The sequence below is a fragment of the Corvus kubaryi genome, unplaced genomic scaffold (assembly GCF_017639235.1).
Source record: "Corvus kubaryi isolate FWS band 111438036 unplaced genomic scaffold, C.kubaryi_AGA036_p1.0 37361, whole genome shotgun sequence".
Classification (NCBI taxonomy): domain Eukaryota; kingdom Metazoa; phylum Chordata; class Aves; order Passeriformes; family Corvidae; genus Corvus; species Corvus kubaryi.
The window spans coordinates 4017971-4040720 of NW_024581118.1; the positions used below are offsets into that span (position 1 = coordinate 4017971).

Genomic DNA, 22750 nt, shown 5'->3' on the forward strand with positions numbered 1-22750 from the left:
GACACCTTAATGCTCCACTCCCACCCCTGTTTAATCCTGAGTTTAAAACCCCGACCCTGGAGCCCAGCAGAGGGCAACAAAGATCATTAAGGAGCATTTCGCTTATGAGGAAAGGTTGAGTGAGTGAAGAGGCAGCTGAGAGAGGACTTGATTAAAGTATGTGTGTATAAATATTTAAATATTATCAAAGAAAGATTAGACAGGGCTTCAGGAACCGTACATAAGGGATGACAACGAGTTATACAAACCAGACCTAATTTTTATGAAGGAGGAAGGTAGAGGCCTGGGGTCCCACCTGAGTGGCCAAACTGTTCAGCCCCATCCCAGCTCCACACCCTCCCCATTTATTGACTTTGAAACCCAGAAACCTCCCCCTTATTTTACAACACCCCTCACCAAGCAGGCCCAGACTCTGCCACCCCATCCAAAATAACCACAGACACCGTTTTGGTTAAAAAAAAAACTTCCATCAATTGGTCTCTGCTGTCCCCACCCACCACCTCACAGTGGCTTGGGGTAGCGATGCTGGGAAAGCAGCCTGGGTTGGGTGGGTCGGGCAGCAACCTGGAAAACAGAGAGAGAGGTGGTGTAAGCAACGGGCTGTACCCCAAAGTGTTGATTTGCCATCATCAGGATGCAACCACAAGCATCCTTCCTCCATTTCGCTCATTCATCACACCCCCCCCCCCCATCACTGTTCTCCCACAATTGACTTTCGTACAAAAACCCTTATACCCAGGACTGGTATCACCTAAATCCCCCTGCCCGCAGCAGATCACCTGAAATCTGGCACCACTCCAAAATCCAGGAGACAGCTCCTCCCCCAAAGTCAGGAGCCACCCCCAGCCCAGTGCAGCACCACCCCCTCAGGAAAATGCTCTCACCTGAGACACCTGGGCTGGGTTGAAGAGAGGGATTGAAGCCAATGGTGGGAGAGGTCCAGGGTAGCCGGTCTTGAAGGACTGAAGAGAAAGAAACTTGACAGACACGCCCCAGTTTCAGAACCACCCCGAGCAGAGCGGTGTCCTGGACACCCCCATCACACTCGGATACGCTTCCCTCCTCTCCTCACCTGCTGTCCTGCTGACTGCCTTCTATCCTCCTCCCATGAGCCTTTCACCTCTGCAGGCACGGGACTAACAGCAGAGGTACTTTCACCCTGCGTTCCTCCTAGGGCCAGCAATCAAAAACAAAAGCCAACTTAAAATTAAGAGGAGAAACTTGTAAAAGGCTGATGGGGGAGAGAGGTGAGGGGACCCGTGCGGTATTTACCGGGATTTCTGGCGAGAGGCTGAGCGACGGGGTTTGTGCCAGCTGGGAGAGGGGCATGGGGTGGGGGTGGCGACGTCTGCTCCTGAAATCACATCCACCCGTTTAGAGCAGAAGCTCCTTGTATGGGGAGATGACCTCTGCACCAGACACCACACCAGGCTTTTGGGGTACCCCTTCTGCACCTGTCCTGCTGGAGAGGTACCTCAGGAGCTGCAGGAAACATGGCTAAGGAGGGGCTACAGGGTCAGGGCAAGCAACCCTGGCACAAAGCTAAACCAGCCTGAGAGTTCAAAATTAGGCAGGAGGCTGGACACCAAGCCTGGGTACAGTGTGAGGGGCCAACGTCCATGGGTCCCCTTCCGTTCTCCATCTCCTGCTTGTTTTAGAAGAATATCCCAACATTTCTTGCTCTGGGACTGTAGGTCATTCTCAACCGGGAAGAAATTTCCAGGGGAGGTTCTCATTCCAAGCCCCACCACCAGGGATGTGACACCCTGAGGAGTTGGCCAGGTCTGGGATAACCACATATGGCTGCTTCCCCCTCACTGCTGCACTTCCAATTAAAGAGGTTTTCCCTTCCCTGCATCTCCTAAAACCTGCCACAGCACTGCCGCTCACAGCTGCTGCGTTCCGCTCCAGCGGAGGGCAAGCGATCCCTGCAGAGTTTGCTGAGGGCTTGGATGACCTCATGGATCAAAGAGGCTTTGTGAATTTAGAGTTATTATTTATCAAGGATTCACTTCCAGGCTAAAAGGGCTCCCAGTCCCACTCTGTCCCCACAGAGAACGGCCACAGCCCCTGCACGAGGACAGAGGGAGAAGCAGTGGGTGATGGGGAGATGTGTCGCCCGTTCTCACAGCTGCACCCTGCGTGTCACCAGGGACACGATGGCTTTTTGTCCCCTACCTGTGGTCCTGATGTGAGAGAGTCTGGGTCTGTCTCAGACTCAGCTTTGGGAGAAGTCTCCTTGGTGGGTTTCGACCGAAACCAGCCAAACCACCTGAATCCAGAGCTCTGGGAAGTGGAGGAAAGGAGTGGAAAGGGATAAGAAGGGGTGGATGGATGCCAGCGTCCCCCAGGTGCCTGCTGGGAGTGGGCACCATTTTTCCAGGGGCAGGGCTGGCATCAGAGAATAGGCAGGCTCAGTGCCTGAGGCTCGTGATGGCTCTGGCATGTTCACCTTGTCCTCCTCTGGCTTCACGGCCTCCGCCAGCTCTTGGGCAGCGTCCTCATCTGCGCTGTCCAAGGAGGGCCGGCTGTCCCCCAGGGAGACTGTGGAGGTCTCCGAGACCGTCCGGATCCTCGTGGGTAACTCCTCCTGGCATCAGACAGCGAAGCTGCCACGTGCTGTTCCCGGAGGAGCTGCACCCAGCATGGTCAGAGTGCCCCTGGGACTGCTCCACACCACGAGTCATGGAAAGCACCCCCAGGGACCCCCACATGCCTTACACAGCAGCTGGGGAGCAAGAGCACCCACAGCAGGATACAGCTTTCGCCCAAGGGAACAACTGGCACCACAATGGGGGGATTCCATGTGAGTTCCACACATGGAAGGATGGCTCAACACGTCCCAAATCCAGCCAGGACCCTCACTGGGATGGTCTCCCTGGCCCCTCTGACTCACCTGCTCTTCTGGGAGGGCTGGCTGCAGCTCTCCAGGGGACAGCCTGGCACCCCAGGGCTCCCCAGCTTCTCCTGTGGAGCAGAGGGAAGGACACAGTCAAGGTTTGATCTGAGGAGCTCTGGATGTATCCATCAGAGGTATTTCCAGAGCTTCTACCATGCCCCTCTCCAGAGCACAGCCACCCATGTGGTGGCCAAAACGTCCCCCAAGAGCTGCAAAAGGCCGTTCTGGTTCCTGTCCCTGCTAGCACCAGGGAGTAAGTGGTGAGGCTGAACTGGTGCATCTCAAAGGCGACTTCTAAGGAAGAAATTCCTCCCTGTGAGGGTGGGCAGGCCCTGGCACAGGGTGCCCAGAGAAGCTGTGGCTGCCCCTGGATCCCTGGAATTGCCCAAGGCCAGGCTGGATGAGGCTTGGAGCAGCCTGGGACGGTGGGAGGTGTCCCTGCCTGCAGCAGGGGGTTGGAAGGAGATGATCTTTAACATCCTTTCCCAACGCAAACCTGGGATCTTTCCCAATCCCATCCTGGGATTCTGTGATTTTTGCAGAGAAACAAGGCTGCAGCTCTTACCTGCCGGCAGCACCGGCTGCGGAGGGGGCTCAGCAGAATCCCCTCCTGGAGGGACACGTGTCCCTTGGCCAGGCACAGGGGGCTGCAGCTCTCTCCCAACGCTGGGCAGCGGCGGTGCCACGACCTGAGCAGGTGCTGGGGACCAGAGGGACATGCCCTCCTGGGAGCTACGTGCCTGGAGTGGCACAGGCTCAAACCACTGGTCATACTGGTAGTCTTCACTCTGGGGGATCTCATTGCCAGGCTCTCCATCTGAAAAAAAAAAAAAACCAACCCCACACCTCAGGAGTTTACAATTTTTATAGTGTTTATAATTCTAGCGGGCTGTTGCTCAGATTTCTCCCCTTTTCCACTGCACAGCAGCAGGAGCTGGGGGAATGAGGAAAGGCTCCAGAGACCAGGCAAGGGAGGAGGTAGGACACAGTAAAGCAATAGGAACCTTCCAGAGGTTTCAAGGAAGGTGGGATGGGAAAGATAGGGGCGAAAAAAAATTTTAAATCCTGGGAATGTGCCTGAGGTTATAAATGAACTCAGGAGGGGAATGCTACGGAAGCAAAGAGCCCACAAGCAGCATGCACCAGCAGCTCAAAGGAGTCTGAGGCCTCCAGCCTTTTCCCCCACTCCTGCTGCACACCCTGAGCAGGAAAAATTCGCCAGGCAGCCTTCATTCCTGTTCCACAGCAGCACCCACGGATGAGTTCCTCGCTCTAGGCAGATTTATTCAGGGTTGGGATTTTTTTTTGTTTGAAAGGCAGGATGAGCGAGTGGGATTTGTTTTATTTAACACACACCTTGGTCCCAGGTGTGTGTCCTGCTTATTCCAGCTTGGCAGCCTCCTGCCAGCAACACTGGGCACTGGGAAATTCCTCTCCCATTGCTGCGAGACGGGGCAGGCAGGACCCAGATCCCATCAGGAAGGACTATGGCACCTCCTGATGCAGTGCTACCAAACCTTTTGCTTTGCTGCCAGCATCACCTGCAGCCCACTCAGGGTTGGCTTCACACCTGTGAGCTGCTCCCACATGGCCTGGAGATGTTCGAGATCCACAGGGAGGAGGATGGATGCTCAAATTCATGCTGCCTGGCAAGCTCAGCTGGAACAAGTCAGGGAGGACAGCCCAAGTTATAAGGATGGAGAAGGAGGACCGTGTGGATCCCAGCTTGGCACCTGCTTTGGCCTTTATCTTTCCAAGGTGGATGGATTCAGCACCAAGCCAGCTTTCTCTGCATGCAGGTCCCTCAGGTGGTGACTCTGGACAGCCTTCAGAACGAAGAAAAGGGCCAAGCATAGGGAAGGCGAGCTGTGGAGACCACACAGAGCAGACCTGGCTGCTCGGAGAAGCCAAGGCAATGGGATCATCACACCTGCAACTTCCTTCCAGGGAAGGAAGATCACAGTCTCAGCCTTGATGGCAGCAGAAGGCAATCAGGATTGATGATCCTTTTTTACTGCCTGGCAGAGCTCTTTGAAAAGGAATTTGGCAGCAGCAGGGAAAGCTGATAGGAAGAAACGGCTTGAAGGAATTAGTTGTGTTTCATCCTGTCTGCATCAGCCTCTGTTCTCCACACTTCAGTGCCAGCATTCCCAGCAGAAAGCCAGATCCAAGGAGCAGGGGACTGTGTGGGAGTGTCCTGCTGGTGGAGGTGGATGTGAAGGAACACCGGTGTGTCACCAGAGCCTGACTTCTCCTCAATGGGACATCCCAATGGATGCCTGCCCAGCTGGGAAAGAAAAGCTCCCCTGCTCTTCCCTGGACACCAGGTGATGGCTGTGTCCCTCATCTTGTGTTTCTGGGCCCTCTGGGTGGGTTGGCACTGGAGGGGACTCTTGGGGTCCCCAAAGGGCAAAGCAAAGGGATCAAAGAGGCAGCAGGGAAGGAGAAATGCTGGGTCTTCAGCCACAGGCATCCTGCAGCCTGGCACACGGCAGGATGGGCTCCTTCCCAAATCCTTTGCTCTGTAAGCGTGAAATCCCTTTAGTTCGGCTCCAGTTTGCACCCTCGGAGGACCGCCTGGGAACGGGGCCGTCTCCCCTGAGGCTCAGCTGCGAGGCTCATCCAGCACCCACCCCCAGCTCCTCTTCTCCTCCCATGGCACCCTGAGGGACCCCCGGAGCTGTGGTAATTAGGCCCAATTACTCAGCCTTTGTACAAGGACAGAGCACCAAGCCCTCGCTTTGCAGCCCATGCCTGAGGGATGCATCCCGGCAGGAGCAGCAGCTCCGAGTTCTGGGGGGGATGCAAGGAGCTGCTGCTGGTAAAAACTCCAGGGAGGGGGAAGCTGCTTCCCAGCCCACGGCAGCACAATTCCACCCAGGGAGAAGCCCGCTGTGGTGACCACAACCTGCTGCTTTGTTTTATTTACCTGCCGTGGGTAGAACAGCACAGGGCAGCTCGAGCTGAGCGGGTGCCGCCTCTGGAGGAAGAGCATCTTCCACCTGCAGAGGGAAAACAGAGTAAAATGGAGAGGAAAAAGGATAGCACAGGACAAAGACTAAGGGAACCACGAAGGCAATGCAAAGGAAAGCACAGTGCTCGTGGATCTGAGGCTCACAGCCCACCCCAGGCTGCAGGAGAGACCCACACCAGCACGGACACAGCTCTTTCCCAGCAAGTGAGAGGAGCTGCAGCACCCCTGAGGGCAGGCAGGAGGGGAAACGAGATGGAAAAGACCACAAAACCAAAAGCAGATGTGAAATCTGAATGAAGGGCATTAATCCGAGCACCAGACCACAGTTAAAAGACCCAAGAGGACACGCACCAGTGACCTCTGCCATGTCCTCCCTGCAAAGGGAGACCATCGCTCACCCACCAGCCCCTGCCTGCCCTCCTGGAGCCAAAACAAGGAGTGTTTTGCCCTGTGTGAAGTTCTGCAGCCCTCAGGCACTTGCTGCCACTAGAATCTGCAGAGACCACATCTCGGAGCTCACAAGGCAAAGAAGTACAACAGCTTTTGAACCTCCATCCCCTCGGGTTCAGGGAAGAGCAGGAGGATGCTCCTGCAGACAAACCACCATACAGAGCAGCTGTCCCACTGCATCCTCGCCCCTCCTTACCTCCCACTCCCGGCAGCAGGCTCGGAGCTGGTCCAGCCAGTCGGGCTCCAGCTCCTGGTCCTGCTCCGGCATCTCCAGGAGCAGAGGGTCGGAGAGCTTCAGCCGCTCGGCCAGCTGCAGGGACAGCAGGGATCATCACACGTGTCAGACCCACAGGGATCCCTCACACCTGGCTGGGCACACGGGCTCGGGGAAACAGCATCACTTTGTAATGGGGGGTAAAAGAGCAGCAGCCTCTCGTGCAGGATTTGTTCCCTCTCCCACACTGCCAGAGGTGCCGGCCCATCCTGTGCCCCGCAGTCTCAGCAGGGCTGGCTCAGCACCTCCACAGAGATGCCAAAATACCTGTGTCACAGATGCTCCTCACACCAAGGAGACAGGTAACTGTCACCCTCCTTTCTCCCGGCTGAGGAAAAGGAGTGCCTTCAATCCCACCCTACAGCCATCCTGGGGCACTGGCAGGTGTGCAGGACACCCCACCAGGAGCCTGGAAAGAGCCCAGCTCCCAGGGCAGTTCATCAGCTCCTCACCTACCCCATAAGGACAGATGGGAGCTGGTGTTTGTCTGATCTGCATTTACAAATCTCTGAGAAGATTTCGCAGCCTCCCAGGCTTGTCCTGATGCTTGACGTCCTTAGAGCTAAAAAGTTTTTTCTCACTACCTGAGTGAAATCTTCCCTGCTGCAAATTAAGCCTCTCTATGCCTGCTCCCGTGGAAGCCGTGAGAAGAGCCAGGCAGCATCCTCCACGAGCAGCCTCCTGCGTGCTGGAGGGCTGTTATCACATCCCTCATACCCCTTTCTCCCCCACCCTATCTTGCCTAGAAGAAATAACCCTGAGGCCTTCTTCACAGGTCATTTTCCCCTCAATCTCTTATCACCCCAGCTCTCCACTCCCATGCTCGCTCCAATTTAGCCCTGTCTCCACATGCAGCAGCACAAACAGGCCCCAGCCAAGACCCCTGAGACCCCAGCATGGGGGGATTATCATCTCCTTGCCAGCTGTGCTCTCACAACCCAGAATAACACTGTAACACGGGTGGGTTATTTTTTTTCTTTTGTAACAGCATCTTGTTATGCTGCTGCTCAGTATTTTTTCCATGCTCCACTATCTCCCCCAGGTCCCTCTCTGCAGTATTGCTGCTGTGTGTTTGATTTCTCCTGCAGAAGAGGGGGCTGTGCTGCCCTGGCTGCAGCTGCCTCGGTGTCCTGGGGCTTCAGCTCCCATCAGCAGAGCAAGTCTCCTCTAGGGCGACCGAGGAGTCTGAGGTGAGATGCAGGGCTCCCTGCAGAGCTAACTCCCTGCCTGGAGGAGTTGTTTAGACAAGGATCCAGTTTTAGGACAGCTGGGTGAGGGGAGATGGCACTCAAAGCACCGCTCTTTTTCCACGTCTTTACTGAATTTTCTCTCGCTGGTATCAGCCCACCAGCACCTTGATCTAGTGCAAGGTGTCCCCCACGGCAGGGGAGTTGGAACAAGATGATCTCTGAGGTCCCTTCCAACCCAAACCATTCTAGGGTTCTTGGGGATTTCTCCAGTTTCCCCTGGATACTTCATGCTCACTTATCCTCACTTAGCTTTGCTATGAGGCTGCCACCTTGAGGGCTGCCAAAAGCCACCCAGAGGTGACTGTGCAGCTCAGCCACAGAAGACTCAGCTATCCTCCCTGCACCAGTCCCCAGCAGCCATTTCTTTCTGTTCCTGAACCTTTCAAAAACAAACTCCAAACCAGCACAAAGCACACCTGAGTTTACAGCAAGACAGCTGGATGCCAGTGTGGGACTGGGGCTGGCCACGAGAGAAATGTAACCCAGCGGCCAGCCAGGAGCCTGCACTACCTACAGACCCACTGTCCCACCTCTCTACAAACACACCTATGCTCGTCCTAAATCAATCACAGGAAAAAGGAAATTATAAGCGTGATTACTCCTAAACGGGGGGAATGTTTAATCCAAAAGCTAATGTGCACTTTGATCCAGTATTAATGAACCAGCACCTGGTTGTAGATCGTCCCCAGCTTCAAAAGAGGGGAAGTCTTAATCAAACACTAATGTGTATCATAATTTGTAACACAGTCTAGAACATCAAAGACAAGAGCATCTACGAATGCACTAGTTTTCCAGATGAAAGTGTTTTCTCCCAGGAGAAGCATTATCCCCAGCAGAACAGCAGATCTGAGAGGCTGTTAGACAGTAAATAAGCTTCAGTGACGGGGTGAGGAAGCAGCGCCAGCCAAATTTTGGGTGAACTCAGCAGCACCCACTTCAGACAGGCATCTTGCTGCCCCTCACCTCACAGCACCATGGCTTTAGCCCCTCTCATAGAATCAAAGAATGGTTTGGGGTTGGAAGGGACCCTAAAGCTCATCTTGCTCCAACCCCCCTGCCACTTGCAGGCACACCTTCCACTAGGCCAGGCTGCTCAAAGCCCCGTCCAACCTGGTCCTAAAGGCTGGAGGAAGGCGACAAGCAGCCTCAGCACTGCCCTCTCCTCGTGAGAGCCCAGCCTTCCTGGGGGACCTGGGACACTTTGCTTCACCCCTCTCTGCCCCAGGCCCCTCCTCAGGCAGAAGAGGGGCTGCACTTGGTGCTACAAGCTGGGCCATGCTCCCTCTCACTGTCACCCCAAAACACACCCCTCAGGAGGTACAGAAAATTGTAGATGATGTGCTGGAGGGGAAATGTGCTTCTTAAGTCAGTGACATTTAGAAGTTCAGAAACCCCCTCCAGACTTAAAAACATCCTTTGCTTCCAAATAACTCTGCTCCTACTTGGCAGGCAGCATAACACCTTTGTTTCCTACCCTAAATCCACAGGGATTAGAAACCCTGTGGAGGTGTTGGCTTTGCTGTACTTTGCAGCAAACCCTGGGGGGCTGCTCAGAGCTGCCAACCACTCCCACCCACGGGAAACCCTGAGGATGCTTCCCACCCCAGCAGGTCCTGAGCAGGTGTCAGGCCCTGCTTGGGATGCAGGAGGCCCAGACTCACCCTCACCACCTGCCAGGCCAGGACGGGGTGCGCGGCCGGGTCCCGGCGCAGGAGCGCGGTGCCGATGTGCTCGCAGTACTGCAGGGCCTGGGCTGGCAGCCCGTGGTCGGCCAGGCGGGAGGCGTAGAGCAGCTTGTACACCTTGGGAGAGGGAAGCAGAGCAGCCACAGGTGGGAGCAGGGAGATGGGTAAGTCTGTGGGTGCCCTATGCCGTGGCACGTCGCCCCAGCATGACTCGGAGCACCCTGGAGCGTGTGCCTCAGCACCCAGAGGTCACCTGCAGCCAGGGGCCACTTCCACCCATCCCCATGGATGCATCCAGCCCCCCCTCCTTGAACCAGGCAGGGAGGAGCACGGCAGCTTCACAGAATCCCAGGATGGTTCAGGTTGGAAGGGACACTAAAGCTCATCTTGATCCACCCCCGTGCCATGGGCAGGGACACCTTCCACTAGGCCAGGTCGTTCCAAGCCCCATCCAGCCTGGCCTTGAACACTTCCAGGGATATATACATCCAAATCCATGGTGCCCAAGGCAGCAACAGCTGGGTGCTGCTTTGCAATAGGAAAAGCTCACCAGAGAGCAGGAAGGCAATGAGACCTGAGCAAGCACTGGTCAGACACACTGTGCACCCCAAAATCTTCCCTGCCTGAATCCCTTGGCCAAGGCAACTTCCCCATCATTCCCAAAGCCCAGTAAGGGGACAAGCCTCAGGAACAGCTTGAATTCCAGGCTTCAGGGAGACGGGTGCATGTTTTTGGGCAAGTCTGAGCTGCTGCACAAGATGTAGTTGAGCACATCCACTACCTGGAAGGGGAGCAGGAAGGATTCGGGCTGTCGCAGCTGCTGGCAGTACTCGAAGATTTCCATCCTCTGGATGGCCTCTGTCCTGGCAAACTGGGAAAAGGCCTGGCTGCAGAGGAGAGGAGCAGGGTCAGTGACCAGAGCTCCCTCCACAAGCAGCTCCACACAGAGCACACATTGGCAGCAGGAAAAACCCCAAACAGGGGTTGCTTTTGCATAAAAGTGAGATCCCAGGGATGGGGAAAACGTGGGACAGGGGACTCTGGCAAGAACCCCAGCCTCCAGTGCTCGCTCACCGGCGGCTGCTGCCCAGCAGGGCCATGCGATCTGCCTTTGCTCCGAAGTAACCAAAAGGAATATCTGCCATCAGGTAGCAGAAATGAGCTGCTTCGACTGCTCCTTTGCTGGCTGCATGGCAGGAAAAAGACAAACCCTTAGTCCTGAGACATCACCACGTGGGCAGCTTTGCTTTGGAGGCCCTCAAGCTCACGCAAAAACCCAAACCCAACTGCCTCACTTTCCTGCCCACACAGACCCTGATCCCTCCCTTGTCCCTGTTTTTTGTCCGTTTTCCCCAATTGCTGCTTTTTGTTTTGGGAGGTTTCAGTTCAGTGGTAGAACTAGGGGAGCCCAAGCAGGGCCAGCTCCAACTCTTGCAGGTGCCATTACTGGCATAAAATCCCACCACTGGGAGCAAGGCTCAGTCCCTGCAGTCACCTACACCTTCCCTGGGCCCAGCTGCTCCAGCTGTCTCCACGAGAGCAGCTAATGGATGTGCCTGAGCCCGATCCATCTGAGGATCCACCGGCACCTCACCCCTGCCACCCCGCAGGCACTGCAGCTCCGGGGGCATGGGCACAGCCATCCCAGCACCACCCCCAGCACGGTGCCACTGCAGTGCCTGCCCCTGTTCCAGCTGCTCCCACTGCTCTCAGCTCACCCAAAGTGTCTCCCATGGTGACGATGGCTCGCTGGTTGAGCTCCGTGTCTCCAACCTTGTTGGACAACATCACAGCCAGGTGGGGCCTCCAGTCCCCCCACGTGGCATCCCCGCAGCACTGGAGGGAGATGAGGAGAGCAAAGGTGAGCAGAGATGGTCACTAAAGGCGGGTGTCACAGGCAGGTGACAGCACAGGGGAACACATGGCAGGGCCAGCCTCTTGCTCACGGACCAGTGCTGCCTGAGGGATCCTTCCTGACATGAGCTGGAAGAGGGTCTGCAGTGGGTCATTGGTGGCCAGTGTGCTGGTGAACCTGTGAGGACACAACAGAGAAGGGCTGCAGAGCAGGACCCCAAACCTTCATTCACCTCCCAGAGCACATCCCAAATGCCCCAGGAAACTGATGCCTTGAGGGGTTTCCCAGAGAATCCAAGAATGGATTGAGCTGGAAGCCACCTTCTAGTCCAAGCCTCCTTCCACAGGCAGGGACACCTCCCACTATCCCAGGTTGCTCCACGCCCTGTCCAACCTGGCTGTGGACACTTCCAGGGATGGGGCAGCCACACCTTCTCTGGACACCCTGTGCCAGGGCCTCAGCACCGTCAGAGGGAAGAATCTTTTTCTAATATCTAATCCAAATCTACCCTCCTTCAGCTCCAGCCATTCCGCCCTGTCCTATCACTCCCTGTCCTTGTAAATAGGAGTCAGAGAGGATCATCAGCCCCTGGGGATGAGGATCTGTATTACCTTCAGAGCAGGCAGGTCTCCAGGACAACACTGCATAAAACCTCTTTAAAAGGATTTGAGTTCCAAAAGACAGAAAATTTCTGCTTAACTCTCTCTGAAGGGATCAGCCCAATCCAGACTAAGTACATTAAATTCCTCCAGAAAACACTCATAGAGTGGGATGAACAGCTGAGACAGGGCTGGGTCACAGGGAAGATGGCTCAGCTGCCCCTGCCCCGAGGCTCTCTTTGCTAGGGCAGCATGGGCAAAGCCAAAGACTCAGAATAAATTAACCCTGCATCTCCAGGGAATGGCTTTCCTCCTGCTTTCCAGCCCCCCACTTGGTTTCTCCTGTCCTGTTGGGAAGCCTGAATGACTCAGGCCTATCTGGATGGATGCCCTCTGGAAGGGCTCCAGCTGGAATCAATGCTCTTTTCCAGATCAGGGGGCACTGAAGAGGATAGAAGGCTTGGAAAGCCAGCCATGGAACATCATACCTTGCTTTAGCTTCTCCAACTTACCCAGTGAGGACCCAGCTGTATGTCCGAGGGTCCATCTTGCTAGAGAGGAACAGGGCATGGCCCCACAGCTGGTTTCTCATGGCCCAGACCAGAGCCTCCTGCAGTAGAGGGGGAGAAGAAATAGGGTTAGCACCAACTCTGCTTCCCCACCTCCTCTGCTCCTCTGTTCCCCCAGCTCGTAAAAGAGCCCAATAACTGCTCTGGCTTTAAGAAGCATCCTCCAAAAATCTTTTCCATGTTCAAATCTCTTCCAAGTCCCTTTGTCTTTCTACCTTGAAAATTTACAAGAACTTGGACCTTCAGAGCAATGTGGTGTCTCCTAGATTTCCAGGTCTGTGCTGCCTGTTAGCTCTCCATGCCGTGGGTTCCCAGTCTGGGCACCCAAGCTGCTCTGCATCCAACCCTCCTCTCTTCTCCTTGTGCCTGAGGTATCCTGTGAGATCACATAGCTGCAGATGGGTTTGGAACAAGATGACCTTTAAGGTCCCGAACCATTCCAGGACTCTGTGAAACTAAACGTGGTACAAGTGCCAGTAAAAGCCTCTGCATCTCATCTTCACTGGGTCCCCCATCCCAGCTCCCAGTGGTGGGAAATCACTGCCACAAGCCCTGTCGTACAGACACAGCTTGGAGCGTTGATCCCACAACCACAAGTCACTTCTCGACCACCCTTCCCTCTAAAACCTGCCTGAAGCGGCCCACAGGTCCAAGGAAAAAACCTTCAGCCCCATGTCCCAGATCCCACTCACCACTTACTTTCTTCCTGCCATAGTAGAGGAGCTTGGTGAACTTCTCCACTATCTGTGCCTGTGTCTCCACGACGGGAGGGACCTCCCCGGTGATGAGGTCCAGCGTGCCCGGCTGGCGCGACGCCCACTCGTCGTCCGTCAGGCCCATCGCAGGGTCCTGCCTCTTGTACTTGTCCTGGCGCCTGCAGTCCTGCATCAGCAGCTCCGCCGTGTCCGAGCCCACCATGGACTGGGGAGGGGAAGGAAGGAGGCGTGTGGAGGCCGCCCCAGGAGCAAAGGCTGGCGGCACGGCCAGTCCGCACCTTCTCACTCCTGTATCCTCCTCCCAGCACATCCCCCTGCGGGACCGGCTGTGGCCACCAGCACGCGGGTTTGGAAGGAAAGGGGTTCAGCACAGTCAGCGAGACCTTCCCAATGCTCCCTCTGACGGCCTTGTTCACCTGCTTCCAACAAGCAGCTACAGACTGGGCTGGGTGGATTCCTGCAGATTGAGGGAATGGCCCCCTTTTAAGTGTAAGTGCTGGCTCCTCGGTGGAGGTGGCACCAGTCCACCCTTGGGAACCCCTACCATTGGGCTGCTGGTAGCTCCCAAGGACGAAAAGCAGTCACGGAGAAGGATTTGCTCCAGACATCCAGGCAGCATCAAACTGATGGACAGTGGCATGGGAATGGGATTCTCTTAAAAGGTACACCCCTCCTCCCCAGAAATAGCAACTGGATCAAGAGGCACCTAAGGGACGTATTACTTGTCTCATTTCTGAGGTCAAAAGGGTCGTCCCCCTCCGTGGGATACCTACCCCATTCTGCCGGCAGAGGAGGACCAGGAGTTTCCAGAGGAGAGAGGAATCTCTGCCCCTCTGTGTTGAGAGATCACAGCCTGTGGTTATCTTCTGCTGGCAAAACGTCATCACATCCACCTTGTGCAGATCTTCCCTACAGCAGCACAAAGAGGCATCAAAAAAACCCAAGGCAAAGCAATCCAGGACATCACTGAGGCTCAGTCCCCAGGTTCACTGATGGGGATGCCAAAGATTCCAAGCAAGAGCTGGAGGAAAGATGATCCCCAGTACCAATGACTACTCTTAAGTTCAAACACACTCAAATTTGTAGTGACTCTTGGAAGATTTCTGTGTTTCAGGGATGCAAAGTACATTTCAAACCCACTCTTTGCCCTCCTGATAATACTCTCCTCCATCCATCTGCAAAGAAACTGCTTGGATTTGCTGTGCTGCCATTACATCTGTGGATGTCCAAGGCTGCAGAAGCAGGCACAATCTGTTGTGGAGGCAGAGCCGAGGGTCACCTCCCTTTGGGACCGAAACAGAAACCCCTAAGCTATGTGCAAGCCAGGCAGAACCACTGCCATACAATAAAATAACCATACAGTTAGAAAGAAAGAGTGGATGAGACAGGAGAGAGAAGAGACTGCAGATGGAGGTGTCGATCCTGGCTCGGTCATTCCAACATCTTATACGGAGATTCCCGATGCACCCCTTGGCACGAGCGGTAACCCGGAGTCATACAATGGTCTGGGGGTTAAAAGGGAGCCTAAAGCTCATCTAGTCCAATCCCCTCTGCCATGGGCAGAGACACCTTCCTCTAGACCAAGCCCTGTCCAGTTTGGCCTTGAAAACTTCCAGGGATGGGGTATCCACCGCTTGTCTGGGAAACCTGAGGCCTTGCTACCCTCACAGGGAAGCATTTTGTCCATAAATCTAACCTAAATTTCCCTTCTTTCCATCTGCACTCATTCCCCTTCGTCCTGTCACTACAGTCCTGGCAATGAGACCCTCTCTGGCTTCCTTGTAGCCCTTTCAGATACTGGGAAGTGCTGTGATCTCTCCACACAGCCTCCTCTTCTCCAGCCCCAGCTTCCTCGGCCTGTCTCCATAGGGAAGTTGCTCCAGCCCCTTTATCCTCCTCTGGACTTGCTCCAGCAGTTTCATGTCCTTCTTATGCTGGTGGCACCAGAACAGCTTGCAGCACTCCAGGTGGAGACTCTCTGCTCACGAGAGCAGAGCACAGGGGGAGCTCCAGATCTCCCACCCAGCCTCTGTGTATACACAGCTCTTCTGCTCAGTGAGTGCTTTTTCCTTTTCTCTCCCTGCTTTGAAGATGTCCTGGTTGCACCAGGATGAAACAGGGACAACCTGGTCCACCACACCCTGATTCATCCCCAGGCTCACACTGGGTGAAGGTACGTACTGGGTCTGACCCTGCTGTGGCTCAGCCTTCTCAGGCTCAGACAAAAACCTTAGGAGAAGCTAAACCACAGGTTGACCCAGGGCTTTAGACATCCAAAGAAGCCCAAAAAAATCATTTTTCTGGGACAAAATGAGTACGAAATAGGGTCAGATGTACAAACCACACTAAACCCACATCCTATGAATATTCAAAAAAAACCTGTGTCCTACAGCCCAAACCAACCCACACTGCATCAAAGGGGCTGGGCTCCCAACCTGAACTTAGACATGGCCTTTGCAGACACCTCAAAACCAGAGTCTGCCTTGAGCTTACGTCTTCTTGAAAAGGAGACAGCCAGGAGGACACAGCTCCTGGACCTGCTGTGCTGCCATACCTGGCCAGGGGCCCTGGGAAGGCTTGCAGCTCCTCCAGCTCTTCTGTGCCATGAAGGATTGCCTGAAAAACAAAAGTAAATTCAGCAGCTGGACTCCAGCAATCACACCAGTCCCAGCTGGGCTGTTTGAAAGCCAGTGCCTTGGCCAAGGGCTCAACAGTGCCAGTGAACCCTGGGCTGTCTTAAGGGGCAGAGCACAGCCCCTGAACTATCACATGGACTCCAGGGCTAAGGTCCAGCAGAGAAATGTCTGCTGAGATAGCACCTGCCTCCTTCTGGAGGTGAAATAGGAGACTGGCGTGCTGTGGTAGACTCGGGGGATGGATGTGGCCTCTGCACGGGAGCAGCTCAGGAAGATGAGTGGAGCTGTCCTCTGGAGAGGTACAGACACATCTGTCCCCATGAGAAGGGATCACTGTGAGCAGGTCACAGGCACCAAGGGTTACGGAGCTGAAGGCTGAAAGCAACGCCCAGGCACAGGCTGGCACCGTGGAGACTCAAGAGTCCACGAGGGATGGAGAGAAGACGGGAGCAAGGAACGGGAAGGCTGCTGAGGAGGCTGCTTGGGTTATGAACCATGTTTGCACCCCACAAGGCAGGAGGAGCAACTCCAGGGAGGGGACCAAGGGTGCTGGAGGGCCAGCTGTGTCCTACCTCCAGGCTGTGCAGCTCCACACGGGGTGGCCGTCCCTCGGCAGGGCGCTGGGGACACGCCAGCACCAGGTGGCCGCCAGGTCCGAAGCACAGCGCAGTGTGCAGCTCTGGGAACTTGAGGGGCACTGCTGGGGTCGGGGTGGACATCGAGGGCCCCCCTGCAATGACACACAGGCCACTGTGAGCCCCTCACACTGATCCCACACCACATCTACTGTGGAGGACTTGACCAAGTCCCAACCTTGTCCCCCAACTTAAGTAGCCCTCCACTGACCCCTCAGCACAAGAATTGTCCCCCAAAGCAGCAGATGTGCCCAGCAGCTCCTACACCTGCCCAGGCAGAGCCTCTGGAACATTCACCCACCCCACAGCCCCCCAGTCATGCCTTGTGCCTGCACAACCTCCTCCAGGAGAAGACCAAGCTGAGAGACAGCCAATATCCTACCAGCAGCCATTTATTCCCTCGCTTCCCCCTTGTCAGAGCCCCCCATCACACCTCACCTGTTTGTCCCACGTTCCAGGACCCTGGAAGCACAGGGTCGTAGTGGTCGGCACCGTCACGGATGTACTGGCTGAGCTCATGGCTGCTGGAGCTGAGTCCTGACTCGTGGTACTGCAGGAGCAGGCTGGGCTGGCCTGAGGGCTGTGGGGAAGGGAAGCACACAAACCTGGCTCAAAAACCAGGGACACTGCTGCTTTCCTGCTCCCAGGCAGTGGGGAAGGCTCTGCTGCTCCAGGAAAGTGCCCAGCAGGAACAGCACAGCCAATTCCCACCCGAGCAGCTCACGCCCTGCACCAGCTTGGGTTCACCCAACAGCTTAGAAAAATAATTTACATCAGCCACAGCTGATGTAGTCTGACAGCTTTCCTAGCCCTGATGTGAGCTCCTCAACACAGCCAAGGAGATGGGGCTTGGAAACCCAAAAAAGCATCACCCAGGAGCAAAATCAACAGAGCAGCTTTGATCTGATCTTTTAATTTTCTCTTGGCAAAACCCAGCAATCAGGACAAAAGAGTGATAGAGCATGACTTGGAGGACAGAGCTGACAGTGACACACAGCTGTCAGCTCCCTAGGAAGGGTGAAATCATGGAATCATGGGATCATTAAGGTTGGAAAAGCCCTCTAGGATTGAGTCCAACCATTAACCCAGCACTGCCATGCTCACCACTAAACCACGTCCCCAGCTACCACATCTACATGTCTTTAAAATCCCCCCAGTGCCTCTACTACCTCCCTGGGCAGCCTATGCCGGGGTTTGACAACCCTTTTGTTGAAAAAACTTTTCCTAGTGTCCAATCGAAACCTTCCCTGGCACAACTTAAGGCTGTTTCCTCTTGTTCTGTTCCTTGTTATGTGGAGAGGAGCCTGGAGAGGGACATATGGACTGTTCCTAAACCTCTGAGAGATTCCTGTCCTCCACCCCTGCCCACCTCGAGGTTACCTCTTTGGGCTGGCCACCAGCCTCCCCTGAGTCACTGCTGAGGGTTCCTTCCCCTGTCCCTTCCCTCCTGGCAGTGGAGATGTAGCTCTCCTCACAGGAGCTGTAGGTCTGTGTCCTGCAGGTGGGAGCAAAGGGAGACACGCTGAAGGTCTGAGGTTTTTGAACCACCCACCAACCGGCTAATTAGCAGCAGGGGGTTTCACGAGGTTGCCCAGACTTCCCAGCTTTACCTGTCCTGCCCTGGGGGGCCCGTGGCCAGGTTGGGGTGGTAGCCCCTGTAGTAGTGCTGGTCCCGGTAACTCTTGCCGTAAGACTCTCGCTGTCTCAGGTCTAGAGAGAATCAAGATTCAGCATTATCCCTCCAGAGCAACAACGAGGGTGCAAAAGAAAAGCCGTGAGTCAGGCAATTTGCCATGCCCAGCCAGTTTGCTTCCAAATTATCCCAGCACATTGGAGATGTGGTAACGCCCTGGACACATTTACCAACACAGCACTGATGTCCTTTTCTCTTCCCTCCCTCCCCTTCTGTTCAGCCCAGAAAGAGCAAGGAGGAGGCCCTGGCCGCCCTACTCACACAGCACCATCAAACTCAGGCTGGAACCAGGAATGACACAGGTTTTTAGCCATGGAAAGGAAGACCAAACACCCCTTGGGTACACCTGGCTCCTGCTCACGCTTCCTAAACGCAAGCAGGGAGGCAGTGCTGCACAGAGCACCACCACCCAGGGGTGTGGGCAGGAGAAAGCCCTGGATATGTGGGAGAAGAACCCATCCTGGAGAAAGCATCACTTCTCCCACAAGCTGCCTCCATCCCCAGAGCCACAGGATGAGCCCATACCTCTGTCATCCTGCCACGCCACCGGCTGCCACTGGTGGCTTTGGTAGGGGTAGCCATCCCCGTAGCCAGCTGCTGGGTACTGCCAGGGGGGGTCTTCATAGCCTTGCCTGGAAAACAACACAACACACTGATCTGGGGAAGGAGGGGCACCTCTGCACGGCCCGGGGTCACATCTAGGGTCCCTCCTGCTCAGGACCTTTGGAGGCAGAAAAGGTGATGGAAATAAAGCCAGGTCCCCTGCTCTGTGGCAGGGCCAGAAACTGGTCCAGCATCACAGCTGGAAGGAGCAGGAGAAGGTTTGGATGCTTCCCCATCCCCAGCTATGAGAAAGCTGTGCACTGCAGCTTCAGGTGATGCCCAGTTTTATAGAATCCAAGAATGGTTTGGGTTGGAAGGGACCTTTAATGGTCATCTCATTTCAACCCCTGCCATGGGCAGGGACATCTTCCACTATCCCAGGGTGCTCCAAGCCCCTGTGTCTAACCTGGCCTTGAACACTTCCAGGGATCCAGGGGCAGCTTCTCTGGGCAACCTGTGCCAGAGCTTCACCAGCCTCAGAGAGAAAATTTACTTCCTAATATCCCATCTGCATCGTACGACCTCAGCACAAAACCCCACGTGCTGACTCCATCATTCACTGAGGGCAATAACTCAGGCAAATCAGCCCAGATTTGCTGGAGCGCTCAAAGCTCTTTCTCAGCACTGAGAGCATCCTGCAGCCCACATTTTATCCGTCCACTCTCCACTGTTTCAGCAGCTGAGCTTGCAGGCTGCCTCTTGCTCCTATATTACCGCTTGTATTTTTATTGTTCACCTTGCACTTAGGAAAAAAGAACTGCATTTAATCAAATCTGTAAGAAAAAGGCACCTCGGGACTGAGACGGAGCTTGTCAAACAGCAACCACAGAAGTCACAGTTTTAAGAAGAAATCAGAGCTGCAAATGCTACACAGCCTTAAATACAGAAGTCATGGGCTGCTTGAATAGCTGGACATCACCCGCTGACATGCCGTGTCCCTGTGCAGCCACAGGGGCAGGACCCGTGAGCAGTGCAATGGGCAGTTCTTATTTTAAGCAGGTTTCCAAGAAGAGGGCTCAGCAGGAGCAGCTCTCACCTGGGGCCGGGCTGGCTGGGGTAGCCGCTGTCGCAGCGCTCGGCGAGGGACGCCGGTCGGCGGGTGTCACCCCGGGGGTGGTGGCCCTCGTCCCGGGGGTAGCCGGGGAGGTGGCTCCCGTGCCAGGAGCCGGGGCGAGGAGCCTGCCCTGCGCGCAGGAGCTGCCGCCGGAGCGGTGCCGGGGGGCCGTGGAGCCCCTCTGCCCATGGCCCCCAGGCTGCTGGCCTCTCCCGGGGCTGGGGCGGCTGGACGGGGGCCCAGGGCTCCATCACAGGCTTGCCAGCAAAATCCTCTCTGTTTTTGGGGCGCTTAAGCCCCAAATGGCTTTAGTGGCCTGCAAATGATAAGTCACAGTGTGTTGGATCAGCAGCTTTTCAACCCCCGCAAAGCCCCCTTTGAAGCTCGTTGCCAGCTAGTCTCTGCTTTTCAGGAGCATGCTGGAAACCCAGGATCCTTTCCAAAATGCCCAGAGGCAAGGAAAAGTCATCTCTACATCTTCCTTAACTTGAAGCTCCCCTTAAAACACCAGGATGAAATGATCTGCCTTTGAAAGCAACAGACATCCAGCTCTTCCCAGAACAAGAATCTCAGAATGGTTCGGGTTAGAAGGAACTTTGAAAATCATCTGGTTCCAACCCCCTGCCATGGGCAGGGACACCTTCCACTAGACCAGGGTGCTCCAAGCCCTGTCCAGCCTGATGCTGAACATTTCCAGGGATGAGGAGTTTCCCTGGGCAACCTGTGCCAGGGCCTCACCACCCTCACAGGAAAGAATTTCTTCCCAACACCTAACCTAAATCTCTCTTTCCATTTAAAACCATCACCCCTTGTCCTATTGCTACAGGCCCTGCTACAAAATTTGCCCCTCCCTTCCTTAGAAAGCCCCCCTATACCGAGGTGGGGCCCTCCTGCACTCCCAGCTGCAAAGCCCCAGCACTCAGAGCCCCCTCAAGCTGTGAGAGGGTGAGAAATACCCCTCACCTCTGTGAGACAGCACTGAAACCCCGTTTGATATGCAGGAAGGGAAGGGGCAAAGCCATGAGCAGGACAAGGAGTTTTGCTCAAAGAAATGAGCAAGCAGGGGGAAATGGAGGTTTGTTCTTGTGAGCTACAGGATGGAGTGGAAACAGGGGTTTCCTCCTGCCTTTCAGCTCCAGCAAGAATTCCAAGCGGAATTTAGTTGTATCTAGCTATAAATTTAGTTATATTTAATTATACATTTAGATTTAGTTACAACAGTCCCATGAAGAAGAGGAAATCCCGAGGGGAGCCCCGGGTAGCACATGGGTGAAGCCCCAGCTCCCGGGGGATGTCACCCTCAAGCCCCCCACCTTTCCTCTTGCAGCATCAGTACCCAAAGTGCCCCCAACCACTGCAGGCCTCCCCAGTGCAGGGAGATGGCCAGATCTCCTCCTGAACCCCTCCTCACTCCTCCCACTCAAGGTCTAAGGCACTTAGGGGTAACTTCAGGACTGGAAGACACTCAGGGTCTGAACAGAGGTGGCTCGGTTTGTGCCCTTCTAGGTGCCATCCAGGCAAACCCTTGCCCTAAATAGCCCCCAGGCACAAACATCCAGGCACCCGTTATTTCAGTCCCACCACGGGCCCCCCCCCTACCCAGTTTTTGGCCAGGGGTTCCCACCACTATCCTCCCCCCGCAGCAGCCACACACACCTGCTCAGAGGCCACCGGGGCCCTGCGTCTGCTCCCTGTTGCCACTTCCAAAGTCCACTTCCACATGGGCCAGTGGGCAAAGGGCAGCCTCCGCTCCTCCGCCCCACGCCGGCCGCTCGCTCGGCTCCCGGGGGATTCACGCTGCCCTCGGCATCCTGAGGGTCACCTTTCCCATCACTTGGGTCTCCTCCCACCCAAGATAAGGAGCACGCAGCCCTCCGAGCTCAGAAAAAGCCAGATCCTTCTCCTGGGGAGTTTTTTAATGCCATGAAGTAAGCAGGGGCTGATAGCGATGGGACAAAGGTGAACAGCTTTAAGCTGTAAGAGCAGAGATTCAGATTAGATGTTAGGAGGGAATTGTTCCCTGTGAGGGTGGTGGGGCCCTGGCATGGGCTGCCCAGAGAAGCTGTGGCTGCTCCTGGATCCCTGGCAGTGTCCAAGGCCTGGCTGGATGGGGCTGGGAGCAACCTGGGATAGTGGAAGGTGTCCCTGCCCATGGCAGGGGGTGGAACAAGATGAGCTTTAAGGTCCCTTCCAACCATTCCAGGGTTCTATAAAGTGTCTTCCTCTATACATCCTCACACTTCCTAAATAATAATAAACAAAACCTGATTGGTTTAACACAGACCCAGCCACAGGCCAAGCAGATAACATCCATCCCACCATGTACTGCCCAGGGCAGAATTTGGGCAGGGTGGAGCTGGGCTCCACCGCAGCACTGCCTCATCTCAGTCATTACAGCACTATAACGGCCTTGGTCTCTGAGTGACCAGGGATTCCTGCCTGGACACCCTACCCTGAACTCCCCTAGGCATCTTAAAAACTGAGAAAATCAGCAAATTAAGGCAAATGATATCATAGAAAACCACATTAAAAGCTAGATATAAGGTCCATCATCTGCCACCCAGCAATTTAGTGATGTGTCACCTTCTCCCCCTTTCCCAGAGCCTCCAAATTACCTCCCCTGTAACACCACAGCACGGACTGATTTGGGATTCACAGGCAGGAGAGTTTGCTTTGCATCATGGTGGCACTGTCAGAAACCCCCTCCTTTAATGATGTTGAAAGACCAAACACATTATAGCTTCAGACCTTGAAATTTCCACCCTGCTGGGAGAGTGAGAAATTTTCCCTGGTGATCCTAAGAAATAAGTGCTCGGTCTCTGCAGAATTCAAGATTTCAAGTAAAAAAAAAATACCCT

The 22750-nt window shown here is 55.1% G+C and overlaps 1 protein-coding gene across 1 annotated transcript; it reads right to left on the reverse strand.

The window, feature by feature from the left end:
* Positions 1-207: 207 nt before the first annotated feature.
* LOC121667373 (protein transport protein Sec16B-like) lies at positions 208-21726 on the reverse strand. Its single transcript, XM_042033943.1, has 26 exons — positions 21549-21726; positions 19875-20208; positions 18761-18867; positions 18153-18252; positions 17923-18037; positions 16981-17122; positions 16480-16637; positions 15826-15887; positions 14045-14180; positions 13255-13476; positions 12499-12596; positions 11483-11564; positions 11251-11368; positions 10607-10718; positions 10314-10419; positions 9509-9649; positions 6520-6633; positions 5829-5901; positions 3465-3716; positions 2897-2967; positions 2453-2590; positions 2179-2286; positions 1273-1354; positions 1073-1170; positions 885-962; positions 208-564 (listed from the first exon to the last, which is right to left on the reverse strand). The coding sequence occupies exons 2-26, from the start codon at positions 20141-20143 to the stop codon at positions 502-504; spliced, it is 3045 nt and encodes a 1014-aa protein (XP_041889877.1). The 5' UTR covers positions 20144-20208; positions 21549-21726; the 3' UTR covers positions 208-501.
* Positions 21727-22750: the final 1024 nt, after the last annotated feature.